Consider the following 24,307-nt stretch of genomic DNA (forward strand, 5'->3'; position numbering starts at 1 on the left):
GTAATATACAATGAATGCACTGCAGCACAGATTTCATTCATAAAACTGTTTACAGTGTACTGTGGCCACAACAGGGTCGCTTATAACGTGTAAGCTCACGTCTAGGATATAAGCACAGTGTCACCTAGTGGCGACATGGATTCAGAATCACCTCCCACTGCCTCTTCAACGTCTCACCTCCAACAGATGCTTTACCAAAGAAACCCAAGTTAGTTTCCCTCTTCATAGCCTGCACATATCTGAAACACCCCCAATTATGAAACATTTTCATGAATACTATTTATTTACAAACATTTCTTTAAAACTGGGATATTTTGTTCTTGTACTGTTATGCACAAGGTTGAAATGTCTAAAAAAATACAAAAATATGAACAAGGTTAAAAAAAAATGTCTTTTTTGTTGGTACAAAGAGCAAGCTGGACATATTAAAACTGGAAAGTGCTTTGGTCTTCAGGGATCTGGAAGGTGTAGCACTCCGCAGTGGTTTCGGGAACCACAGACTCATCGTTATTCTGAAAGACAAGAGGGACAGGAGGAGAGAAGCATTAGATGATAACAGTGACACATTAAAGGAAGATCATGTAAGCAAATCTGTTTTATTCTGAAAGCCTTCAGCCAGTGATCTGACCAGGAAAAGCAAAACTAGTATTAAACATTAAAATCAGCACTGTAGTACAGTTGTATGATCTTGAAGACATCAAGCTCAGACTACTGTACGTTGCACCACACCCCACATTTACTCTTTGCCAACAGTAAGTAGCAAGGACTAATCACACAAGTAACTTCTTTCACCCTGCTGCCTCTGCCAAGACTGCTGGTCAATGAATCATACGATCGACAATGTAGTTGTACTTTTTTTTTAGCAGTCTTGTAATTCTCTCCATATTTGTGTTGAGCTTGCACTGTTTAAGGAAGTCATTAATATCACAACTGTAACAAACTACCCAGTTCAAGGTGCATTCATATACAATAAATCCCAACAGGTGTTGTCAACATTGGCGCTGATGATGGTCTTCATTATCTCAGCCATTCTTCAAAGTCCTCTGGATAGTCCACTTTCAGCTACTGGACTGATCTATCCAAATCTAGCTGTGATTTCTGTGCAGCTAGTCAGAAACACTCACCTCTTCAGAGAAGAATCTATCTATGATGTTGAAAGAGGACTTGTAGACAGCTTCGTTGTCATGGGACTGCAGAGCCTCAATCTTTTCCAAACCACCCAACTCCTCAATCATTAGACACAGTTTCTCAATCTCACCAGTTTTGTATGCCATCTGCGGAAAAAGGAAAAGAAATCATTAGTTCCCACACCAAGAGATGAACCTGCGACCACTCAAGAGTCTATGAGTGTCACTCAATAATGTGACTGAGATCAAAACAAATGTCTCCTTGCAGAAGAGCCTTACTTGACACATGGCACAGAGTGTCATTTGCTGCATTTTGATTTCATTATGAAGACAAACTCGCTGTGAGCAACTCAATTGCAAAGACAGCAACTGCGTCGTGTAAATATACCTGTAAAATATTATAGACTGCATCCAGGATGACCATGATGAATTTGCTGTCTTTGGCTGTCAACAGGTTGAGCAGAGGGTCCAGCACATTGCAATGGACCAGGTAGGCCACTTGCGTTACAGTTCCACCTTTGGTATAATTGGTGACAGCCCACACTGCCTCCTTCTGGGTCTTGTAGTCTCCCTAAATAGAAAAGACATCTGATGTTTAAGGACAGAGAAACATACATACACATAGTAGAGATAACAAAGATTTAAATGAGGCCAGCTCATGCATAAAAATCAAATCATTCCAAATTAGTGCCTCAGACAGCAGGTTGGAGACAAGTTGGGAAAAAGTTATGTGACCGTACTGGTTGGGTTATATTAAATTAGAAAACAATTTTAATGACTGGTTTGTAAGTCCCTTGAATGTAGATAGTGGCAGTTAAGTACAAACAGCAGAGCAAATCATATATAAGTAAGTAAAATTGATCTTATTACCTATTATGTCAATATATTTGACAACTCTATGATTCTGTGCTTTAAATAGTAAAATATGTATGTGCAGCAGACATCCTCTGAATAGTCATACAATCAGTATATATGCAATAATAGCAGCGTAATAATGTATATATGCTCCTGCATTCTGACCTGTTGGAGGACCTCCACTAGGATCGGCACCAGGCCTGCATTAATAACCTCCTGGATCTGGGTGTCCTTGCCAGCAGTGATATTGGACAATGTCCAGGCTGCCTCTTTCTGGATATTGGGCTTGTGGTGTCGCAGCAGGTTGGTGAACATCACCAGGGCACCTGCATTCAGCACACTTTGGGTCTGCTCATCTGTCCCAGTCACAATGTTGCCAAGTGACCGCAGGGCTGGAGTCTGGGAATTGAACGAGTGCAGGTCAATTATCTGTAGTATTCACAATATGTATGAGAGATGACAGTGATCATTTAGAATCAATGAAGGTATCTCCTTTGAATCTTTATGTTGTACTAAGTGAACATCAGAACTGTAGACAGTGCACTTACTGCTGGTTTAAATGTGACACATACAATTAACTTTTGATTTAAACAAGCAACACCACATACCACGATGGAGAGCTCCCCACAGGCTAGCAGCTGTACCAGGCGGGGCACCAGGCCAGCCTGCACCACCACCTCTATCCTCTCGTTGGAGCCATCAGTCAGGTAGGACACGGCCCAGCAGGTGTCAGCCAGAACCTCCCTGTCGTTGTGGTGTAGGAGGCGCACCAGGGCTGGAAGGAGCTGCTGTACTGCTGTCAAAGGTGGTGCTGGATTCTTGTTCCGACACAGGTTGGACAGGGTCCAGGTGACGTTACGCAGGTAGCCAGACTGGTACGTTGGGTTAAGAGTCAAGTGTTATTTTAAAAGATCAAAATCACAACATGACAGTTACAGCAACATATACTGTGATACTGACAAGACTGAAGTATATTTAAAGGCCTCTCTAAAAATGAGACAGAGTAAGTTCAGTTTTCAACAAATTTCAACATCCCTACTAATAGAAGCCTACACCATAAAAGTCTTGGCATTTTGATGCCAAGTGTGGGCAGCAGTCTGTCTCAACTGCACCTAAACGAGTGGATGTAGATATCCGGCAAGAAAATATTATGTCTTAACAGGGCTTTCATGCCATGCAAAATAAAACTGTCCCTTAAACCCAGCAGTGTAATAATGTTTGATGAAACTCACTGGAAACACAGACAGGTCAGGAGCTGCCAGCAAAGCTAGGAGAGGCTGGAGACCACCATGTTTGATCACTAGGTCTCTATAGTCGGATCCGTCACCTAAATTTGTTGGGGACAATTAGAATCAGAAATACTTTATTGATCCATGAGGGGAAATTGTTTGTCAGTCATAAAAGTACAGGCGGTATAGTAAAGAATAGAGCAAAAAAAGTTTGGAAAACTAAGAAAACAAACAGGAGCAACTGCAACAGGCTGCATACACGGTTAGTGCATGCACACTAGCAAGACATTTTCAGTGATCTTCTTTCAGCAACAACAACAAATTCTCCCATCACAGCTATATAAAAATAAACTGAACAGCGCAGGATGGAGTAGAGGAGGAACAGAACAGAAAACAAATGACCGAAACCGAAAGAGATTTTGAGTGTTGTCAGTCTACAATACCTGCGATATTGCCCAAGGCCCAAATGGCTTGCTCGCTGATGTGCGGGTGCGGTGATGTCACCAGACTGATGAAGGATGGGATGGCCCCTCCTTCCACTACAGCACTGGTCTGGTCTGAGGTACCTGAAGCGATGTTTGTCAGGGCCCAAGCTGCCTCAAACTGGATGGGGGGGCATTCAGACAATGCCAGAAAACTAACAAACCTTTGGATCAGGCCGGCAGCAATAATGGTGTCAATAGGTGGGTGCTTTTCTCTGGAGAGGAGCCTCCTGTACATCAGGAAAAAACATGGTTGGGGAGTTAATCAAGGATAAGGGTAAGTAACTTCAACTGGCAATACAGGGGACATAGTGTCCACCATGTCTTTGGTCATCTGGACTGTGTGTCACAGTAACAAGGATGGGAACAAGTACCTTACATTAGCACATCTAAACTCTGAAGCCAAGATGTTTTAAAGATGATTTTACCTCGCTGCCTGCGTGGCCTGCAGCTGGTGATCTAGATTCTGGCTGTTTACACCTCCTACAATCTCCTCCACAGACCAGTGATGAGGAGGCTGTGGCAACAGAAACAAAAGAGGATTACTTATCTGCCAAGTAAACCTGGGTCAAACAGCAGTTAAAAATAACCCTTGACATTACCTGAGACATGCCTTGACTACGTTTAGGTCAGGGCTAAAGGATAAGGATAATGCAAACCATCTGTAAAGCAAAAGAAGAAAGCTACACAGTTTTGACCTACTAGTTTGCAGTTATTGAGACTATCAAGTACGCGATCCAAGTCCAAAGCTTTCATAAGATGGTAACAAATTAAGATTTACAGTGGCTCTTAAATCAGGTGGTAAAACCATCACGCCACTGGAAACAAGCTTTGCAGGCCAATCCCTTTTTTAAAGTTCAACTGAACTTGATGTTTTCACTTAGGGTTGTCAAGTTTTGGCATGGAGGCTGTCGATTCGTAGCCAACTAAATCAGTTTTGTTTATTTCAGGTGCGTCCTGTATACTGTGCCCAGCCAAAACAAGTAGCCAACATCTGTGTGTGAAAAGGGCAGTAGAGCTGACCCAGAACTCATCAGCTGCCGTCTACCTGTGCGTTGGGATCTTTCTCGTGGAGAGGAGAGGTTGGCTCGTCTATAAGGCTCTGGACATTTCTCCTCTTGAGGATCTGATCGTCTTTCTTTGCTTTCCGGAGTTCCACGTTGACTTCCGCTCTCCTGCGCCTTTGCTCCTTGAGAAATCGATTCCAATAAAAAAAATATCAGACAATCTAGTGTATACTACGATTAGCTATATTATATAAGCCATGTTCTGATGCTAGGTCTTACTGACAGAGCTTACATTGACATCTTTCCCTTTGTTTTTGAACTGGTTGAGCCGATCTCCGTAGTCACTGGCAGCTGCCATTCCTGACCGTTGAGTAAGACACGCCATTCCACCAGCGTTAGAGTTTCTGTCGAAAGGTGACAATTTAACGTTAATGATTAAACGCCCGTACCAACGGCTGATTTCGTTCTAACTTTACGTTCACTAGCTAGCAGACAGCGAATTAGCTGGCTAGCGGTTAACTGACCGCTCGTTTTTTAAGCCAAGCCGGTTATCTAACACCATGTGGCCCGTACGGAGCATGTCTGGCAAACCAACACCCCAAAAACCCGCTGGAATTCATAGATTATACACTCATATTAAAGGCAAACAGTTCAACAATTGAAGTAACGACAAATCTATTTGAAATACACATTTGGCGACAGAGAATGTGCGACATACTTACCCTCGCTCGCTCGTATTTTTTTTTCAATACATGTGACGTCATGCACATACCGCCCTGTTTCTCTGACCTCTGATTGGTCAAGTCGCATACAAGCGCTGCCCCTTTGCCAAAAACGCTTCAGTCAACAAGGCCGTTGTCACAGGCAACCACTGTCAGTATCGCGAGATAAAACTGCTACATCTTTGTGGACCGACTGGAGCTCAAAGAAGACAATTGCGGCCATGTCTGAAACACCTATGGTATCCTGGGGAAGATTATCTCAATTTAACAATGTGTAACACTATATCCGATGGTTAAATGTCAACCCGAAAGCTCGTTTTCGCTCTTCCTTTATTTTTTATAAATGTTATTTTTGAGAGAGTACTACGTAATGACCCAGTGGCCTAATGGATAAGGCATCAGCCTCCGGAGCTGGGGATTGTGGGTTCGAGTCCCATCTGGGTCGTCTTTAGCTTTCTTTTAAGGACTTTATGTGTCTGCAGTGATTTAAATGATGGGATATCGTGCAAAGCAGTAAAGTCAGTAATCGGTCCATAGAGTCAAAAACCAGCTGAATGTGACCAGCAATGAAGTCAGTGGCAGCCAGGCTGTACCCAAGTCGCATGGTATCAATATTATTTAACCCTCAACTATTAACGCCAAAAGTTTAATAATAAGACACAGTTTAACTCCAGCATGAAACAACTTATTCCGCAAGCAAGACAAAGCAGCAGCAGATATTATTCAGTACAGCACTGTTTGAATGATGATTTGTTGTAACCACCAGATCATAATTGAATAAAACCAGATTGTGTAAAAACATAATCAGTGCCAGTGTAAAAACTCATCAGCTTTGGTGGTCCCTCAAGACTCTTCAGTTCAAGAGTCAGTCAGAGCCAGTCTCAGTGTGCAAGCACATGAAGCAACGACGAACGCCGACTGCTGTGTGAAAACCATTTATAAATGCCAGCTGATGACATATTACTACATTGGTAGATGTGTAACACATGGAACAGCAGGGAAAAGGACACGAACAATGACCTCACCGGATACCCATGCTGGCTTGATAGATTTAATGATGTGCTGCAGTTCCCCAACGCGACCGCCAGAGGGCAGTGAAGATTAATGTTTCTGAATACATTCAGGTCAACTGTCACTTCCACCTGGCATTAAGGCAAACTGCTGCTCACAAATGCTCTAGTAGAGTTTACTTTATATTGTTAACCAAATTGTCTAATGTCCAAAATAAAAAAACTACAAACAAAATAAAATAAAGAAAAACAAGATAAGAAATAATAAAATTGATTTAAAAAAAAGTAATCCATCAACATGGGACATGTTGAACATTATATTGGACACCAGATACCAGAAGGAAATCTAACTCTAGTTCTAAAATCCTACTTTGCAAACAACAGAGAATATCTACACAGAGCTGCATTTTCCCTCTGATATTCCAAACAACAACAGAAGTCTTTTTGAATCCATTCATGAATGAAAGGAGTGTCCTGTCAAAGTGTTTATTTCTGTGTTAGGTACGTCCCACCACCTCCTTTTCCACCCCATCCCATCTCATTCCTGAGCAGCCCATATAAAAATCCCAGGGATCCCAGCCCTGTAGCAGACCTCAACGTGTGTCCATACTGAACGTCCAGGATGACAAGGATTATTCTGTTTCTCCTGTTTCTCGAGCTTCCTCTTTACAAGACAGAGGAGCATGTTGTCAATGGTGAGTGTAAACATTTTGTATCCCTCAGAATTGTAAAGATTTGTAGCTTTGTACATTTTGTATGTGTTGGAGAAAAGCTGATTTTCTTACATGCTCCCTCATTTGTTTCGCATGTTGCCTTTTTCAATTAGTTCTATTAATTCTTAAAGTATAATATTACAACAACATGCTCTGTGGTGATTTATTTGCTGTTTGACACGGGGGTCTGTAGCTTTGGATATCCATTACATCAGTCTCATTCTATTATTTGTCAAAAATATGTATTAAAAAAGAAAAAAAAAAAAAACCCTTCAGATACACTTATCCGAGGTCATTTTATCTGCATCACTCCCATGGGGAAATATCAAATCCCCAAACAATTATATAATGTGATTTAGATAAAATGCTAAGTGAGTAACAGTTGACGTCATTTCTATTTTTGATGGATTGGGCGCTTTTATGACTTTGGTTAATTTTAAAAAACAATATTTTAGCTGTAGAGACTGTGAGACATTTCCTACTCAGCACGCTCAGCTCAGTGAGTGTCATACTGTAGAATCAAGTGTCATGTTCTCATGATGTGAGTTACTGATAAACCTCCAACTTATGTAACAAGACAAACATTTGTCAAAGTTTATGCCTTAAAGCAAAGAAAGTTACACATCCGTAGTTATCGTGTAAATTAAATGATCCATTGTTAGAACTTATTGTTCTTTGATACATTACAATAATATAATATAACTAAATGAAGCAAATGTCTGACTTAATTTTATGTTTGTGTCAACCCAGAACTGTACACCCTTATAGAAAAGGGTCAGACCAGCTTTGTGGATCCAGGTCCGAGCAACCAGAGTCGGTTAGTCGTTAAAGAGCCCTCCCTGCCCATCAACGAACTTCTCGAGAAGAGCGGCAAGACCAGTGAGGCCAAATTCACCCTCCATCCTCTACCCTCCGCAGTCTGGCCAAAGCACAGTGACCTGGCCCCCATCCTTCGCCACCACAGTCCCCACAACAAGAGCAAAAAGGGCCACAAGAGCGACCGTCTGGTGGAGCACAACAGCGAGAAAACCCGAGGAGAAGTTGCTGGTCTGCTTCCTAAAACCCCACTGACAGGAGCCGCAGCTGCTGCACCTGCCAACAACCGCACTGTGCAGAAAGCCAGCCAGGACCCCCAGTCCAACGTCAGTCCTCCTCAGCAGAGTGAACCAGATGGACACCCCAACTCCAGACCCAGGGGTCCAACCCACTCACAGCCTCAGGCTCAGCCACACCAACCAGCCCCTTCCCCACGCAGGGATCCCTCCAACCGTAGACTGGACCCAGAGGAGAACCGGCCGGGCAAGTCCAGTCTCTACCAGTCTGGCATCGGTGCAGCGAGCCGGAACAACAGCCGTCCGCCTGTGGTCTTCAACCGGCGCTCGTCCAGCCTGCTTTACCAATTTGACATCCTGAGACGAGGTATGAGCGGATTTGTTGTATCCCGACCTTGGCGAGAGTTGTTACTGAGCTTGAGCTGTGTAATGCTTTAAACAAACATCTGCGACTGCATATTTCAAGAGATTGAAATGATGTAGGAGTTTAGCAATCTGAGAAAATCTTTGACGCTCAATGTCACAGTATTTATTACCAGTAGGTCTAATAATCTATGCAGTCTGAGCTTTGAAATGTGATATTGCACAATCTCAGCCACAAACGACTCAAACCAAATACAAGATTTTTGTGTTTGTTACTTTTTCTAATGTGCGTATTTGCTGCAAAATTACATTTGATCACAGAAAGGGCCAAAGAGGATTGTACCACCCAAAAACCCAAATTTGTTGGTGCATCCTGCTGGCCTATGGAATGAACATGTCGAAAATGTAACTGCAAAGTCCCTGGTTAAAGTCCGACTGGGAACTTTTATTGCATCTCATTCCTCATCTCCATCTTTGCTGTCACTCTCCACTGTCTGCTGTAAGACTGAAAAAATATCCCATGAAATACCTAAAAATACATAGATTTGTTTTTACTTATGTGTAATTCAGTCAGTCATACAGCAGTATCATACACACAAACACACAGAGGTCATCGAGTTCGCACAGAAAATGACAGTGATGGTTTTCACGCTTCCACTGATAGTGAACACCCACTGCCACTAATTACAACCACTTCCCTCAAATCAGCATCTCCCTTTCTATGCAGTCTTTTGGGAGTGAAGGGAAGAGAGAAGGTTCTGACATTGTAATTCAGAGAGAAAATGTTGCATGATCCCATCACACATACCACCTCCTCCCGTCCCATGCAGAGGAATGCGACGCCTGGGTTATGTAATGACAACCTTGTCCTTGTCTAATGATGCTGGAATGAGGGTCTGGCTCTGTGTGGGGCATGGCAGACGGTCACTTTTTCTTCTTCTCATCCCTCCATCCTGCTCGTCTTCCTCTCTGCAGAGTCCGACTTCACACATGATGCCTTCTGCATGAGCGAATGCAGGAAGGAGAAGGAGGAGAGAGAGTATTACTGCTACAGTGAGTTTGGTATGTATCCACTGAGAGACGAAGAGTTCATCAGAGGCAGACAAACAAAAGTAAAATGCAATCAGCGGAAACTTTAAGTGAATGTTTTGGTGAGCTGGTGGTTTTCAGGCATTTTTATGGTACTGGTCGGTGCATATGGGTCAATTATGTCATTTAATTAACATCCCTGAACATTTAGAACACATTCCTGTCTGTATGTAGATAGAAATTAACTAATTAACTCATTAATCTACTGCTTAAAATCAGCTAAGCATGAATTTTGAGAGAAGTAACAGTTTAAAGGAGTAGTTTGACCTCTTGGAAAATATGTTGTTACCACTCTCATGTACAATAAACATGAATTTATGGCCAGCAGCTGATTAGCTTAGCTTAGCATAAAGAGTGGAAATGTTTTTTGTACAGATTCAACAAACAAGATTTAATGTGTTCATTTGTGAGTTTTAAACATGCTGGTAGGTGAATTTTTGTTACCTCTGGACAGAGCCTGGCTAGCTGTTTCCCCCTGTTTCCAGTCTTTATGCTAAGCTAAGCTGACCAGCTGCTGGCTGTAGGTTAATATTAACCACACAGACACGAGGTAGTATCAATCTTCTCATCTCAAACTGGGCAGAAAGCAAATACATGTTTCCAAACATGTCAAACAATTTCTTTATGTCTCTAAAATTTCCGTTGTACCTTTAAACATTTTCACATATGTTTGTCACGTCCCTTAAACAGCTATCAATGGGATCGTTCACGACATCGAGGTGCTGCGTAAAGGAATACGTCTGATTACACTGATGGTGAGCAGTGATGGCTTCTACAAGATGAGCCGTCTCTATGTGACTCCAGACAGCTTTTTCTTCAAAGTTCGCCTCCTGGTCCTGGACACCTACAGGTGCAGCAAGCCCTGCCCCGACATCAAGCTAGGTAGGTGTACCAGGGTTGCTTGAAAGCCTCTCGAAGAGTAAGATCTGGATGAGAAAAACTCTAGACTGAGGAAGTGCATCTATTAACTACACCTATTAACAATCACTGTGTTCTAAGTTATTGAATAGTTTATTAAAGAATAAAAATGAAAAATGATACCTAGATCAGATTTGAGACAGAAGTTGTATTTTATGGAACATGCAGAGATTGAAGTGTCAAGACCCATAGATTAAGAAGTCTATTATATGTTTACACCAAAACGCTGTGATGTGGGTTGTTCCGTTTTCCTGACTTCAGCAGAAGCAGTAACAAATACTTTGTTTAGTGTAAACATGAAAACTGCTCATTTGCACAATTTTCCCCGGTCGCTTCAACACATCCCCTTTGTGTTCCCAAGGGACCAGATACATAGTAATGGGCCAGATCTACCACCGGAGGCGCCATCTTCCCAGTGACCTCCTGAACCTACTGGGGGGTAAACTGAAGCCCGGAGACGGCCTTCTGCGAAGCAACAACTACGTAAAGCGATTCAACAAACGGAGGCACCAGAAAGCCCTGGAGGCCACCCGCTCCAGGTGTAGGTGAATCAAAGATTAGACTATCGCCCCCTGCTGCAGGGGAAGAGACATTGCAGCTTGCCCGAACTGATCATACTAACCCCTCAGTATTGTGCAGGACAGAAGACATTTTGTGGAAAGCATGGATTTCTGTTTGTATGGACTGCTGTGATGAATCATAATCCTGGGTCATCTTTTTAACTCATCTGTAAGGTTCCTGAAGTACTGACTTGTGGTCTCTTTGATAGAAAACACAAGCAGCTTTTGACAATTAAATGGGTTTTCCATGATCATTTTGCAGTGTTTGGGGCATCAGAGAAGGCTGTCCCATCAGCCCTCTATTATTATATTATATTATAAATAGCAACTCCACTCAAACTCCTCATTCATTCATGGCTGGCTCATGAAGTCCATAAATTGAAAAGGTATAATATTGGCTCACCTTCAAAAGGAAATTTGGCTTATCTGAAGCACACCTCTCTCCACTTAGCATAGAATTAGCTTCTAGAATGGGCATATCATCAGTGTTCACATGGGCATTTTTCTGCCTTATTAATGTGTGTTTAACAAGCCACTATTTGTGCTGAGAGAGAAACATAGTCAGATCCAGCCTCTTTATTCCCAACAAAACCCTATAATACAGATAAGATCATTGGTTTAATGTTGTTTTTCTGAGTAAATTCAAACCATGCTTCCATTTTTAACAATTCAATACAAGGTCCAAAACAGCACCTTTACACAACATTGATGAGAAAAGCATTTTCCACACAAACATTTCAAAGTTTGGCCACTTTCTTAGTGCATTCAGGAAATGTAGAAACCTTGGATCTCATTTCATGAATTGATCCTTTATGTTGATCCCATTGGTGCACTGATGATGCTTCTAAATTGATGTCAATGCAAAATGTTGTATTGCACTGAATAGTATTGTCTTGTAACACCCAACCCTGTGCATGTTGTCACTGTGGTTGTTATTGGTAAGCAGGAAATGCACTATTATTGTTACAAGGACCAAAGGGAAGGAATGAAGGGTTTGATAAAGCAGCAGCAATCCACAGTGGAGGAGGAGGAGGAGGAGGAACATGAAAAATGGGAGCAAGAGAGAGAGCACAGGACCTTTGCTTGTCATGACAGCTTATTTTTTTAACTTTAATTATGTGTCCACGATGAAATATCTGCCTGAGTAGACTGGGACATCAAACGGCATCTTGCTGAATGAGGAGGGGGTGTGTTGTTGTAGGGACTAAGCCATAAATTTAATCGCAGGAATCTGATCCTCTCCACACCTGGACACATGACTTGGAAAAGTGCCTCCGTCACAGCGTCCTCTTTTGGAAGGCACTTTCCTGCTTACACATAAACACATACTCCTCTGGCAAGGCCGATGCTCAGAAAGGAGTATTTGAAGTATTTAAGCAGGATCAGAGAGGGAAGGAGGTGGGGGTGAGGTGGAGGAGAAATAAAGAAGGTTATGTAAAATGACACAGGGAGGCAATTGAAGCAGGAGAGGGGGTGTTGGGTCTGTCTCTCTAAAGGGATAGCTTCTTATTTAATCAGAAATCCAAGGCTCGATTGTAGTACGACCCTGAGCTCATGCTTCTTCTGAAAGGGAAAAGATTTGCACTGAACGCTGACATTGCTTTACTATACACAAACCCAATAAAAATGTGTATTTGTTTTGTACTTAACGACCCCGTGAGGAATTTATTTGTCTCCACTCCACTCACGCTATCGCATACATCTGCCCACTGACTGAAACATTGATTGTCATTATCATTCCCAGTGATTGCATGAGAAGGGGCTCCCAAAGTAAGACGCTCTAATTAGAGTTTAACAACCACGGTCTCTGTCTGGCCTCCGGCAAGAGAGACTGACTTGGGAACTTGGACACTAACGCAGGCGGGGCTAAGCCTCTTTTCTGCCCCTCTGTCCGTCTGTCAGCTGGGCCGGTCAGTTCCCAGGCTCGAGGAAGCCTCTATCTGGGATCAGCGCTGGAGGGAACAGATGCAGGCGGGCAGGAAACAGGAGCCTGCTCCACATCTTGGCTACTATCACAGCGGGAGGACATTCCTCATTGCAGAGGATGTAAAGGAGGAGGAGGGAGAGTTAAAGGGGAGAGAAAGGGTGGTGGAGGTGGGGGGCGGGGTGGTAATATCTCTTAGTTGCTTCCTGTGTGATAGTCCCCAAGCCACAAGAGGGGAGTGAGAGAAAGAGGCAAGGGTGGTGGATTGAAACCACTCAGGGCTTGTGGTCATCTGCGGTGTTCTCAGCGTCCATGCAAGCCTCTGGATTCATTTAGTGGTTTGAGTGTGGAGGTTAGAGAGGGAGGTGGGGGAGAAGGGTGTGACAGGAGAGTGAAAGGTCAACCTTGGAAGTGGTTTTCATGTGTCGTCTTGGTAATTTGATCACAGGAAGAGATGTGTGAGCATGTCGGGTGTCATGACCTTGTCCTTCAGTGCTCACAAGTACGTTTCGCTTCAAGCTCCAGGTACTGGGCACGTGGTTAAACTGAGGACTGAACTTGGTGTGTAGGGCCGGATTCATTTAATAAGTGGCCCTGGGCAAAAATGAGCTGTGGGCCTCTGCTGTTCCTCCCAGTCTCTGTGTTAGTAAGAAGTGAATTTGTTGACACTTGATTGAGCGCAAATGTATTTAATAAAATACACCATGTAAGCACATTGTTTAAAGTGTTTGTTCAGAAAAGCTCATTCATATGATTCTAATGGGGATCCTTCTCGCTGTGTTTCTACGAATATCTCTGTAATAATAAAGCACAGAAATACAGTCAAATGTTGCCGGAAATCTGTAGACTCTCCACTACCATGTGTTTATTCTCAGGAGTTCGTATTTGACTCGTGGCGACATGGCGCAGAGACGAGAGCACAATCTGCCTCTCACTGTGCCTAATAGGTGGATCTCTGTGTCCCACTGCATTTTGTATGAAACTGACCAATGGACACTCAGGAAATCATGAAGGACCTAACCATCACCAGACAATGCAGTTTCATTCATTCGACATCGGAGAGACTTGAAAAATGGACCCGCTTTATGGAGCTGAAATGCCTATTTGACAATAGGTAAGTGCATTTATTTTAATGCTTAAATGTGACCATCTTGGCTAAATGCTGTAAAATTGATTTGTGTATCAAAAGTCATGAACTTTGACAAAAATGACTGTTCATTAGTAAAGTTTTACTCTGTAAAAAGTTATTTCCATTGTTAAAGGGAGCTTCACTTACAAAGTGTAGTGTAGGAGAACAGATGTTTTGGCCATTGACTATTTTATCATATTGTTTTGTTTTGTGCAGCCTTTGTCTTCCGTAGAATTTTGTTTATTTATGTGAGTGATTTTATATTGAATGTAAAATGACTGGATATCTCTGTTGAAGTGTAGGGTTGCGAAATGGGAGAGATTTGGGGAGGAAAGGACAGAAGAAGAAACACTCAGAACATGACTGACAGCTGCTAGGACCACTACCTCCATCTCTGCCTGCCATCAGGTCAAGAAAACATGCACAATATGTAAATATTGTAAATAATATTTTTTTTTCTTCTAGACAGCAATACATGGTTTGAAAAAAGAAACTGTGGTAATGTTCATTTTCATTTGCAAACATCCCATGAAGTTTCATGTGCAGTATGAAGACATCATTCAGAGCATTTATCTGTCCTCTAACATTTGGTGAAAGTAGAACATTAGACATTATATTAGAACAGTAGAACAGACAACAGTTCCAGTCAATGACTGAATTGTTTTCATATGTTCCATTGCTTTTAAGAACCTCAGACTTTGGTAAACCCATTTCAAGCACCAAAACAGTTCAGTCCACATGACACGGGCAAACGTACGTTTTCGCAAGAGAAAGTTTTCAAAAATTCTGCAACTTTTCAGCTGTAAGGCCAAATTATCTTTTGACACATTGCTCGAGGACAAACAGCTGTCTCATTATGAAGAAAGCCGAGCAGTTATTTCCTGGTATTTGACCTAATTTAAGTCTCAACAAGACAAAGACTCTACAGCCATGCTAGCGTAACTAAACGCTAAAGTCAGCATGGTAATGATGCGAACACGCTGATGTTAAGTAGGTATAATGTTCATACCATGTTCACCATCTTAGTTTAGCATGTTGATGCTATCATTGGCTGATTAGCACTGAACACAAAGAACAGCTGAGGCTGAGGGAATGTCGGTAGTTTGCAGGTATTTGCTCATAAACCAAAGTATAACCAAAGTGATTACAGTTTATCTTGAGGCTTGAATGTGTGTTGAAAAATTTCACAGCAATCCATCCAACAGTTGTTGAGACATTTCACTCAAAACCACAAATGTGAACCTCATGCTTACACTAGAGGAAAAGTCAGAGGATCACCAAAGTCATGATCATCACCCTCCGGGAATTTAATGTTTGTGCAAAATTTCATGTCAATCCATCAAATAGATGTTGAGATATTTCAGTCTGGAGCAAAGTGGTGGACCGACCCACTGACAGACCAACACTGTCAGCCCCAGAGCCAGGCTGCTAGCATATCTAAAAGTTAAAATAAAAAGGAAAAAGTGATGCATTTTCCCTCATCTTAAACTGTCTTCAACACATTTATTACATGTAAAGTGATAAATAGTAGCAATGTCAAAAGGAGAAGATAGCAGGAAGCCATTAAGTCTGTACTGTGTCGGGTCCCAAGGTTTGCCTTGACTATGCTTCCCTTTGGGCAGATAATAAATCATTTTCTTGAGCATTTTAGGAAAATGTTCGGTCTTTCATTTAAGACAGCAGCAGAGTTGACAGGAATGAGAGTGACAGAGATGCACCAAGAGTCACAGCAGGACTTGAATCAGGAACGTTGCAGTTCATGGTCGGGCTCTTCAGCCCTAAACCGCAGGGATACCCCACAATGCGTCACTCTAAAGGTATCTGCTATCACTGCCAAGCAGGTGATGCTCATTGATAGATCAAATTTAAGCCTCATAATGCATCAAATTTGACGAATTTACATAACTACCAAAACTCTATAAAACGAATGACAGATAATTTCTTCCAACAAAATTATGATACTATTAGATGTTATTATTTCCACCACATCCGGCCACAAAGGGTCTATGGATTTATTTCATCCTGTTTCAGCAATTATAATTTCCACTTGTCCTGCTTTAGCAAAACATCCCTGCTGCTGAGCTTTGGACCAGCTGATGTACGTAAGTGACATCGATTTTGATTTCTTATCATCGATTTATTTCTAATGAATGAAATGTGTAAAAGCTGAATATCAGTTCAGTGCAGAGTGACAAAGCCTGGATAGCCACATGTGACGAGTTAAGGTGAACTGCTCTCCTGTGTGTCTGTGACGAGAAAGAAAACACAACTCTTTTGAAAACTGGTGTCAAAAACATTACTTTATTACCTAGGATGAAATGTCCTATCAAGTAGAAAAGAGAATCTCTTCGGAGTTGCCACAATCTGTTAAAAACATAGAGTACTTTTTATCTGCAGTTACGTTTCTTCAACATTACTCAAAAAACTGAGAACTTTTCATTGATATGAATAAATAATACAAGAGATGCAATGTCCATATAGAAGTTATGCTGAACTGGTTGGTTTCTTACAAAAAAAAGAACAACTCTTAACAAGAGTCAACTACCCCCATCCAAAAACCTTTATGCTCACAATATGCAGCACTTTTAATATAAAGGGCACCTAAATGTAGAGTTCACCTCCAATGAAAGAGAAAAAATAGACAGTTAAAATATACAGGTGGGCTTAGTTGCTGGTTCATAGAGTGAAAAATAAAAGTTTCTACTGCTCTAAAAATCTTTTATCTCTACATATTTGGACAGCCATAATATACAATTGAGATTACAAACAGTGGATGAAACACGTCATCGTCAGATTACAAAATGACAGACATTTGTGTGAAAGTCACACAAACACAGGAAAGAAGACAGAAGCTACAATATCTCTCAACTCTGCTTATACACACAAAAACGACGAAACAAACAAAACCATATGATTGAAACTGAGAAATTTGCTTAATTTTCAACACTTTTTAACAACTTAAAGACAACTTTAACTGTGTCTTATGGTGGATTCCCTCCTACAAAACTGATAATCACAGATTACAAAAATGTTCCCAAATACGCTAAAAATGCTGCTATAAAATTTTCATACAAACCCCACTGTACAAAGACTCCCCAGTCCCCACTCAAAGTTAACTCCCAGACATGCTGCCGCAGACCGCAACATAACTGAGTTGTTGCTGAGTGGAAAAGTCCATTATCCAATTACTTAACCATGCTTTGAGGGCGAGTTGAGAGACATATGTGAGCCAACCTGTCAACTTCAATGAAATATGCTGGAAGAAGTGGCCGATAGATAAGAGGAGAGAGACTTAGAGACTCAGCCATTGACAGAAACAAGAGCTTTGAGCAGACAGTGTGCGCATGGAGGGAGGTACAGTACACATGGGTTAAATAAGCCTTAAATACGTTTCACCTCCCCTGAAAGCGTAACAGTCTTGTTTCCTTCTTGACCTTTTGTCCTTCAGAAGGTCAAGTTTAAAGGACCACAGAGCTGGTTAACATTCTTCACAAGACAACATGGAAAAAGGTCAGAAGAGGGGCAGGATGTGGTGGGTGGGACGGCCTGTGCTGGGTGTTTCCCTCTGGAAACTGTCATGAAAGTAGCACAGACCCCAGACAAAATGAAGACCCCTTGAATTACTCGAACGAGTGCTGTCTCCGCCCGTATGTGGTGATGTTAATCTGACGGAAAACTCATCTCCTGACTACTTTTTTCAGAAATCTCGCCTCTGTTATAAATGGAGCACCTCAGCACGGGGCTATTGTATCAGGGAATGTACAGTGAAATGAACCACTGACGGACAGTCCAGTGTGATGTGTGGGTTTTGTGAGGCTGGCTCAAGCTTCATGCAGGGCTACACACCTGAGGGTCTAGTCAACACAACTGGGTGCAGTGGAGATGGGTGTGAAAGCTGGAAAGTGATCAGAAAATTGGGTTCAATGGGCTTATTTTTTTCCTACAGCACCAATAAAATGCTGCTTCTAAACATACAGTCGTTAAATGTGAGAAGAATGAACTCCAGGTTAATGTCCGCGGATGCGATGCCTGCAGCTTCTGCGTTAAGTCACATGTGAAGCATTCAGCATCTCAGTTTTCATTTTGACCTTTCCACGTGAGGCAGGGGTCAATGGGATGTCTGTGTCTTCGGAAAATGTGACAGGATGAAATGAGTTATACCTCTTGGTGGGAAGATCAAAGCTGACACTAGCAGGATGAACAGAAACGGCGATCGGCTACAGAATGGACACAACTCTTTAAGAGTCTGCTGCTGCCATGAGATCAGACTGCCACTGAACATGCAACCAGCCAACTTATCAACTTCCTCCTCGTTTCCCATCTGGAGCTTTCTTCTCATGGATGGGATGCACTGGTAGGAACGGCGGGTTGAGATGAAACAGGCTGGCAGACAGAGTCCGTGGCCACCCCTGCCCTCGGTCCAAAGGTGGGACGTCTCCCAGTGTCTCTTGGTGGTGTCTCTTCCTTTAGCGCTGCAGTGGAGGTGTTGGGCGAGCTGAGCCTGACTTGGGACCAGGGGGCTTAATCATTCAGAGGAACCACAAGGCCTGTCTTTTTGATTTTAGGAGGGAGCTAAGAGGCTGCTGATTGTAGTTTGTTGTTATGAGACCTACAGGGACGGGCAAAGAGAGGAGGAAGAAAGCAGTTGGAAAACTTGTTGTTGTCTCCTTTTTTATTAAAAGCTTTACAATATGACAAAAATATGCACTAGAGGAAATACAAAAAAAAAAAAAAAAAAACATGGATTGGATGCCAGTGGGTCAGACACTTTGACAGAGACCAAGCAGCCATGTTGGTGAAAGGTTATTGAAGTGTATGATGTGATGTCGGCCCAACAATGTATATACAATGACTTTTTTTTTTTTTTTTTTTTTTTTTACTGGAGACCGTCAAGCTTGCCATATTTAGAAGAGGAAAGCTAAACTACATTTTTCTCCAATCTATCTTTACAGATCCTACCATTATTTCCTTTAGAACATAAAAATAGTCCTTCACAAAAAGATATAATATGCACATAAAATAACATTATACATAGGTACAGCCAATAAAAAGAAACTAATAAATGTTGCATGCTTTAAAAAAAAAAAAATAAATCTCAGCTAAGAAATGAGGTAAAAATGTTCTGCTGCAGCATGTTATGACCAAAATGATGACAACAGTTGTGTCAAATTAAAAGATAAGTTATCTGTGTGTATGTGTGTGGACCTTAAGTCAGATTTCACAATCAAAATCAACGGCGTTTTTTTTGTTTTTTCCTCAAGAAAGAGACTGACAAACTTTATATTTTGTCTTATATCCAGCTCAAACATAAACAAAATATCAGTCATCTGTTGCAAGAAGTGTACGAAAATACATTTTCCCTTGAATGCTTTGTGTTACCAACATGGCTGCCTATATTAGACAGTAGAAACTTTTTTTTTTCCTTTGCTTCTAAAATAAAAAAGGATCACACCTACAGTGTGACGTAATATATGCACTTTCTTACAAAGTTTTTTTTTTAACGCTGTTTTAAACAGGTAAAAACAGCAACATCCGTGATAGCAAATTATGTTTTTGTTTGTTTTAAGAGTGACCCCGGCACCCAGGAGTTTGACATCACAATCTGCAAGAGAGAGAGAGGGAGAGAGAGAATGGATGGTGTAAATACAGGCGGGTGAAGCACATCACTGTTTTAGGCACATAAAGCTGGATGCAAACCACAAGGATCACCGAACTCATCGAACATCAGAGCTGAAATAATCAAAGGAACTCCACGTGTGTTGAGACGAGGCTGAGCTCTCACTGCCTGCACCTCAACTCGTCGTCAAATCAAATAACCACATCGACGCACAGCCAAAGTCGCGCTATATGTGCGAATCAACCTGCTGCTAAAAATCTTGTAGTGTGCATCCACCCAAAGCGATCACAGCATGCAGCGAGGGCAATGCAGTGAGGTGAGCGTCAGGCAGAGAGAGAGAGAGAGAGAGTGGAGTTATTAGGGCCTATTTGTTGCATGAAGATCAGCTGAGAAGACACAGCTGTGCACAAACGATGCAGAGATGGCGGCAACACCTTTCAGGTCATAAAGAACCAGATAAAAATGGTTCACATGAAGCAGAGCTTTAGTTCTCCACATGAAGATGAAAGGCCCTGATCCAGCAGGCTTGAGCTGAGTCAAGCACCAATTGTCTGTACTTCCCGGCCAATGCAGTACAAACTCTATGGTGGAATAGAAAAAACTCGGCTTTTCATCGGGCTTAGGTCACTTTCTTGGTTTTAAATTCACTCTGTCTTATAATAGATGGTAAAAGCTCAAGTGTGAACATTACTCCACAACTCCATGTGCCTTTATCACACGTGAAAGCTGAAGCAGAAATGTTGGCATGGGAGGAAAATCAGATGACTGAAGGCTGAATGAAGACACCACCAACATGACACTGCAGATGATCAATGGCACCCTAAACTTTGAAAATAATCCAGATTATACATCATTCTTAAAGCAGGACACTGCATTCGTGGTGATTTCTCCGTGTCAGCATTTTACGCCGACTTATCCCGGACACAGGAGAAGCCTGTTGGTTGTACAAGCATTCAGTCGTGACCCAAGAAGAAAAAAAAGTGATTTCAAAGGAATTAAATGTTTAGAGAAAACACGAGATGGTGACCCAGGAAATCAAAGGGAAGAAAGAGTGCACGAACTCCACTGGCGGTTGATGAGAAGTTACATTTTATTGCTCTCATTGGAGAAAGTCCGTGTCTACCCAACCTCCGAGGAGGCCGCCGCTGGAGCCGCTACTGGCTCCTTCTTAAGGACACTTCACTCTGCAGGGCCCATCTGACTCGGGGGCTTAAACTGCCGCCTTTTCTCAGTCACCTGCTAACATTTTTTGTTTCTTTTCCTTATCAGTGCTGATCATCATCATCATTGTCCCCATCTTACCTGCTGGCTTTGAAGCCTTTGAGTTTCTGGACAAAGAAGGTCTCGAGAACTTCGGCACACTGGTAGAAGGGCGAGTCACTGGGGTTGTAGTAGCGGCAGTTGTCGAAGATTTTGGTCATGTCCGCTACAAACTCTGTCAGCTTGACATACTCGCGCTTCTGTAATCTCTCCTCCATGGTGGAAAGGTCTGCGAAAAGGGGATTTAAAAAACACATTTAGCTGATGATTGTCTGTACAGTATGTAATAGAAATAAAATAAAAAAAAACCCCAACAAATGTAATGAACTCAAAGCAGAAGATAAATATCTGGCTTTTCTAATCGACTTGTTCCACAAATCAGCATGTCTGCTTCAAAGTAATTGCAGCTTATGTGACATGTGTTTGACAGACATTCAAATATGTTTGCTGGGAGCACAGTTCATCACTTTATATGTGACAGCAAAAATCCAAAGCCTCTGCCAGCTTTAACCTCGATCTACTCAGCCTTCCAGATCATTTACCGAGATCTGACCGATCTGTCATTCCTGAGGAGAGCGTCATTAACTGAGCGTCATTTTCGAAGTGTCAAATAAGTGCTTCCAAGTCTAGATTTCCCATTAAAAGGAGCTTTCGGTGTTACTAACTTGGTTAAATCAAGCTAGAAACGGACAAAAGTAAGATTGAGTTAGCCAGGTTTCATATAATGTGCTTTGCTCTGCACAGCGTCCCCTGGGCTGCGTTTTAAACAAACATATCTGACTCTTAACCTCCGTAACCCCCACCCAGCTGGCCGGGGGCTCACAAACCTCATGGTCAATATCAAAGACCTCCTTCTTCTCCGTCATCAGATTTCATCTCGAAACCCTCCAAAAACTACCAACGGCTGCAGCTACGCCAGCCAAATGCTCCTTTTTATTTTTTGAAAACCAACAAGGTCTTTTTCTTGCGGTGGAGGGGAGAGGGGAGGACGAGAGTTTCCAGGACCGGGCCAACAGGAGCTAAGTGTGGGGCTGGTCCCTTTCCGCGGGGAGCCCGGCAGACCCGGACCAGCTCATTAACGGTTTGTTTGTCTGGAAGTTCAAAAAGGCCCTGTTGACGTAAGTCCTCATTTATATGGCTGGTTTGATCTGAGTTGGAGGGCTTCCTCCCTGCTGGCCTCCTGGTGGCTGTGTCTTAAGGTTAAAGATATAGAGACTGGGTGTTACATCCAGTCAGGAGCTGCAGCTTCACGACTGCCAAAAGCAATTATGAAATTAAAACAGCACTCCTGGGGCAATCTTAATATTACGAGTAGGGATCCCAATCCATTTCTCGGTAATTCAGCACTGTGTATCTGCTGATTCACGAGAATCTTTACAATTTCCTACATAGCAGAGCCACAAAGTGCAACGCTAAAAGTTTGCCAAACCACAAAAGATATGAGGTTTCAAGTTTGAAGAGCTCTGCATTCAGGAAATGTAGCCTGGATCATTGCTTTCCTCGAATAGGTTCCTATAATGTTTTGCATTGTGTCCTTTAGTTAATTTATATGATACAATCTCAGGGCTTGTGTCCATAGAACATTTTTCTCTGGCAGGGCAGCGGGATGAAGCGCTCGTGTGGCGAGAGAGAAAAAACGCAGCGTGCTTGTTTTGATTGATGTTACCTCGATAGCTAACTTAATGCTACGCTTAATCCATCAGTCATTTATCATGACTGTAAAATGTCACAAAATTGTCTGCAACAATTTCCAAAAGCTGAAGGTGATGTTGCCAAGTGGCTCATTTTGCTCGACCAACAGTACAAAATTCAAACATATTCAATTAACAGTGATGCAAAAGAGGAGAGCAAGACGTTTTTACATTTGAGAAGACTGACCCAGCAGATATTTGGTTTTCTACGCCAATAAATGACTTAATGGTTATCAAAACCGTTGACAAATGAGTCATAAGTCACTCAGATAGATGCTGAGCACCAAAGCAGCTCTGTTCACTTTGTTTAGCCCTCCCTGTCAATGGAGGAATGATTTTCATTTGCGTTTTAATGGCTCACAACACTGAGTTTAGGACAAGAACAAACAAGTTTTCCAAATAAAGAAATATATAAAAGGCAAACATGATTGAAAACGAGTAAAAACAAAGTAAAAGCAGCCTCAAATTCTGATGTGTGCTGTTGAAAACAGTCACTACCTTAGCACATGCAGTTGTTAATAAATGGGCTAAAACACGCACCATTTGTAAGGCAACATTCACTTTCATTTCAAAAGGTTATCAGTGGGAAAGGGGTCAGTGAATTCAGTCATGCCAGAACATTTAATATGCTCAATATGTGCACAAATATCGGCACTCGATGGCATGAAGAACACAGAAAAGGCTTTGGTCCACAGTTCCTGTCGGCCCAAGTGGGACTGGAGGCTAATTCCTGAGTATTGTAGGAGATGCAGGAGCTGGGAAACATTTAATTACAAACCTTGTTGTCAGTATTCGCTCTTGTGTTTGTGTGTTATTTGAACAAAGCTTTCTTTTTTTTTTTTGGCACATTTCCTGCACTCACCCATTGGTTCCTTGATAACCCTGTAGTAGTCCGGGGCGTCGTTTGTGTCCACTGGTTCCAGGAATGGCCACGCCATTTTATGTGCCTGTGGAGGAGGGAGGGCCGAAGAGGAGAGATAAAGAGAAAGACGAGACACTTGAGAAAGCTGAAACCGATGAAGAACAACAAACAGCACCATGAAAATGACACTGGGAGCAGGTGGGTCAACACAGATGTTCTCTCTTGCTTTCTTCCCCACTTCTACCTCTCTCTCCCTCTCTCACACATACACAGACCACTGGAGAGAGGAGGAGGAGAAAACGAGAGGAGGAGAGGCAGGAGGAAGAAGAGAAAAGAAAGGGAAGCTAGAAAAAATGCTGAGGCCGGGCAGCTGTCCAAGTGGCGCTCAGGGGAGCCGAACCCATCAGATAAGGTGGACACAGAGGACTTTTGTTTGCTGCTCTTACAGTGTAGAGGGGCGACGAGGAACTGTGTTAGAGCTCGGTCTATCGCTTGTAATAAAGCTTTGCAGAATACAGTTGGACTTTATTGAGAGGGTTAACATTGACCAGTGTTTGATTAAAAAGTACCAAATTATTTCTTGTTGTTGTTTTCCACCTGGGACGCCCGGTAAGTGAAATCATCCAGCTCATCTGCAATAACATTTTATGGGACATTTCACGACTACGTCACTGTACACTGGAAGCACATGTGCTCT

The 24,307-nt window shown here is 42.3% G+C and overlaps 3 protein-coding genes and 1 non-coding gene across 10 annotated transcripts in view; 2 read left to right on the forward strand and 2 right to left on the reverse strand.

Moving 5' to 3' along the window:
- Nucleotides 1–256: 256 nt before the first annotated feature.
- LOC143319985 (importin subunit alpha-1-like) lies at nucleotides 257–5,466 on the reverse strand. Of its 2 annotated transcripts, XM_076729309.1 has the most exons (11): nucleotides 5,423–5,466; nucleotides 4,993–5,104; nucleotides 4,742–4,882; nucleotides 4,122–4,210; nucleotides 3,655–3,923; nucleotides 3,215–3,309; nucleotides 2,591–2,854; nucleotides 2,148–2,381; nucleotides 1,516–1,698; nucleotides 1,125–1,274; nucleotides 257–512 (listed from the first exon to the last, which is right to left on the reverse strand). In XM_076729309.1, exons 2-11 carry the CDS (start codon nucleotides 5,083–5,085, stop codon nucleotides 426–428), a joined length of 1,605 nt encoding a protein of 534 aa, XP_076585424.1. In that variant the 5' UTR covers nucleotides 5,086–5,104; nucleotides 5,423–5,466; the 3' UTR covers nucleotides 257–425. The 2 variants fall into 2 exon arrangements, with proteins under 2 accessions (XP_076585424.1, XP_076585425.1); XM_076729310.1 differs by lacking the exon at nucleotides 5,423–5,466 and having other exon boundaries at nucleotides 4,993–5,285.
- A 328-nt stretch (nucleotides 5,467–5,794) lies between these two features.
- Nucleotides 5,795–5,867, forward strand: trnar-ccg (transfer RNA arginine (anticodon CCG)). Its single transcript has one exon. It is a non-coding gene; the product is annotated as a tRNA-Arg (tRNA).
- Nucleotides 5,868–7,026: 1,159 nt separating this feature from the next.
- LOC143319753 (uncharacterized) lies at nucleotides 7,027–12,774 on the forward strand. Its single transcript, XM_076728945.1, has 5 exons — nucleotides 7,027–7,127; nucleotides 7,896–8,564; nucleotides 9,536–9,622; nucleotides 10,340–10,531; nucleotides 10,929–12,774. Exons 1-5 carry the CDS (start codon nucleotides 7,055–7,057, stop codon nucleotides 11,114–11,116), a joined length of 1,209 nt encoding a protein of 402 aa, XP_076585060.1. The 5' UTR covers nucleotides 7,027–7,054; the 3' UTR covers nucleotides 11,117–12,774.
- A 3,688-nt stretch (nucleotides 12,775–16,462) lies between these two features.
- The window catches only part of LOC143319037 (nucleosome-remodeling factor subunit BPTF-like), a 44,726-nt gene continuing 36,881 nt past the window's right edge, over nucleotides 16,463–24,307 (reverse strand). For 4 of the 6 annotated variants that reach the window (XM_076727602.1, XM_076727601.1, XM_076727598.1 and 1 more), the window contains 3 exons: nucleotides 23,611–23,695; nucleotides 21,100–21,286; nucleotides 16,463–18,789 (listed from right to left, as the gene is read on the reverse strand). In XM_076727602.1, coding sequence (XP_076583717.1) covers nucleotides 18,753–18,789; nucleotides 21,100–21,286; nucleotides 23,611–23,695 — 309 coding nt within the window. In that variant the 3' untranslated portion in view covers nucleotides 16,463–18,752. Of the gene's footprint in view, nucleotides 18,790–19,057; nucleotides 19,783–21,099; nucleotides 21,287–23,610; nucleotides 23,696–24,307 lie in introns of those variants that run through there. The other 2 variants (XM_076727600.1, XM_076727599.1) reach the window with 1 other exon arrangement.

The sequence above is a fragment of the Chaetodon auriga genome, chromosome 4 (assembly GCF_051107435.1).
Source record: "Chaetodon auriga isolate fChaAug3 chromosome 4, fChaAug3.hap1, whole genome shotgun sequence".
In the NCBI taxonomy this organism is placed as follows: Eukaryota; Metazoa; Chordata; class Actinopteri; order Chaetodontiformes; family Chaetodontidae; genus Chaetodon; species Chaetodon auriga.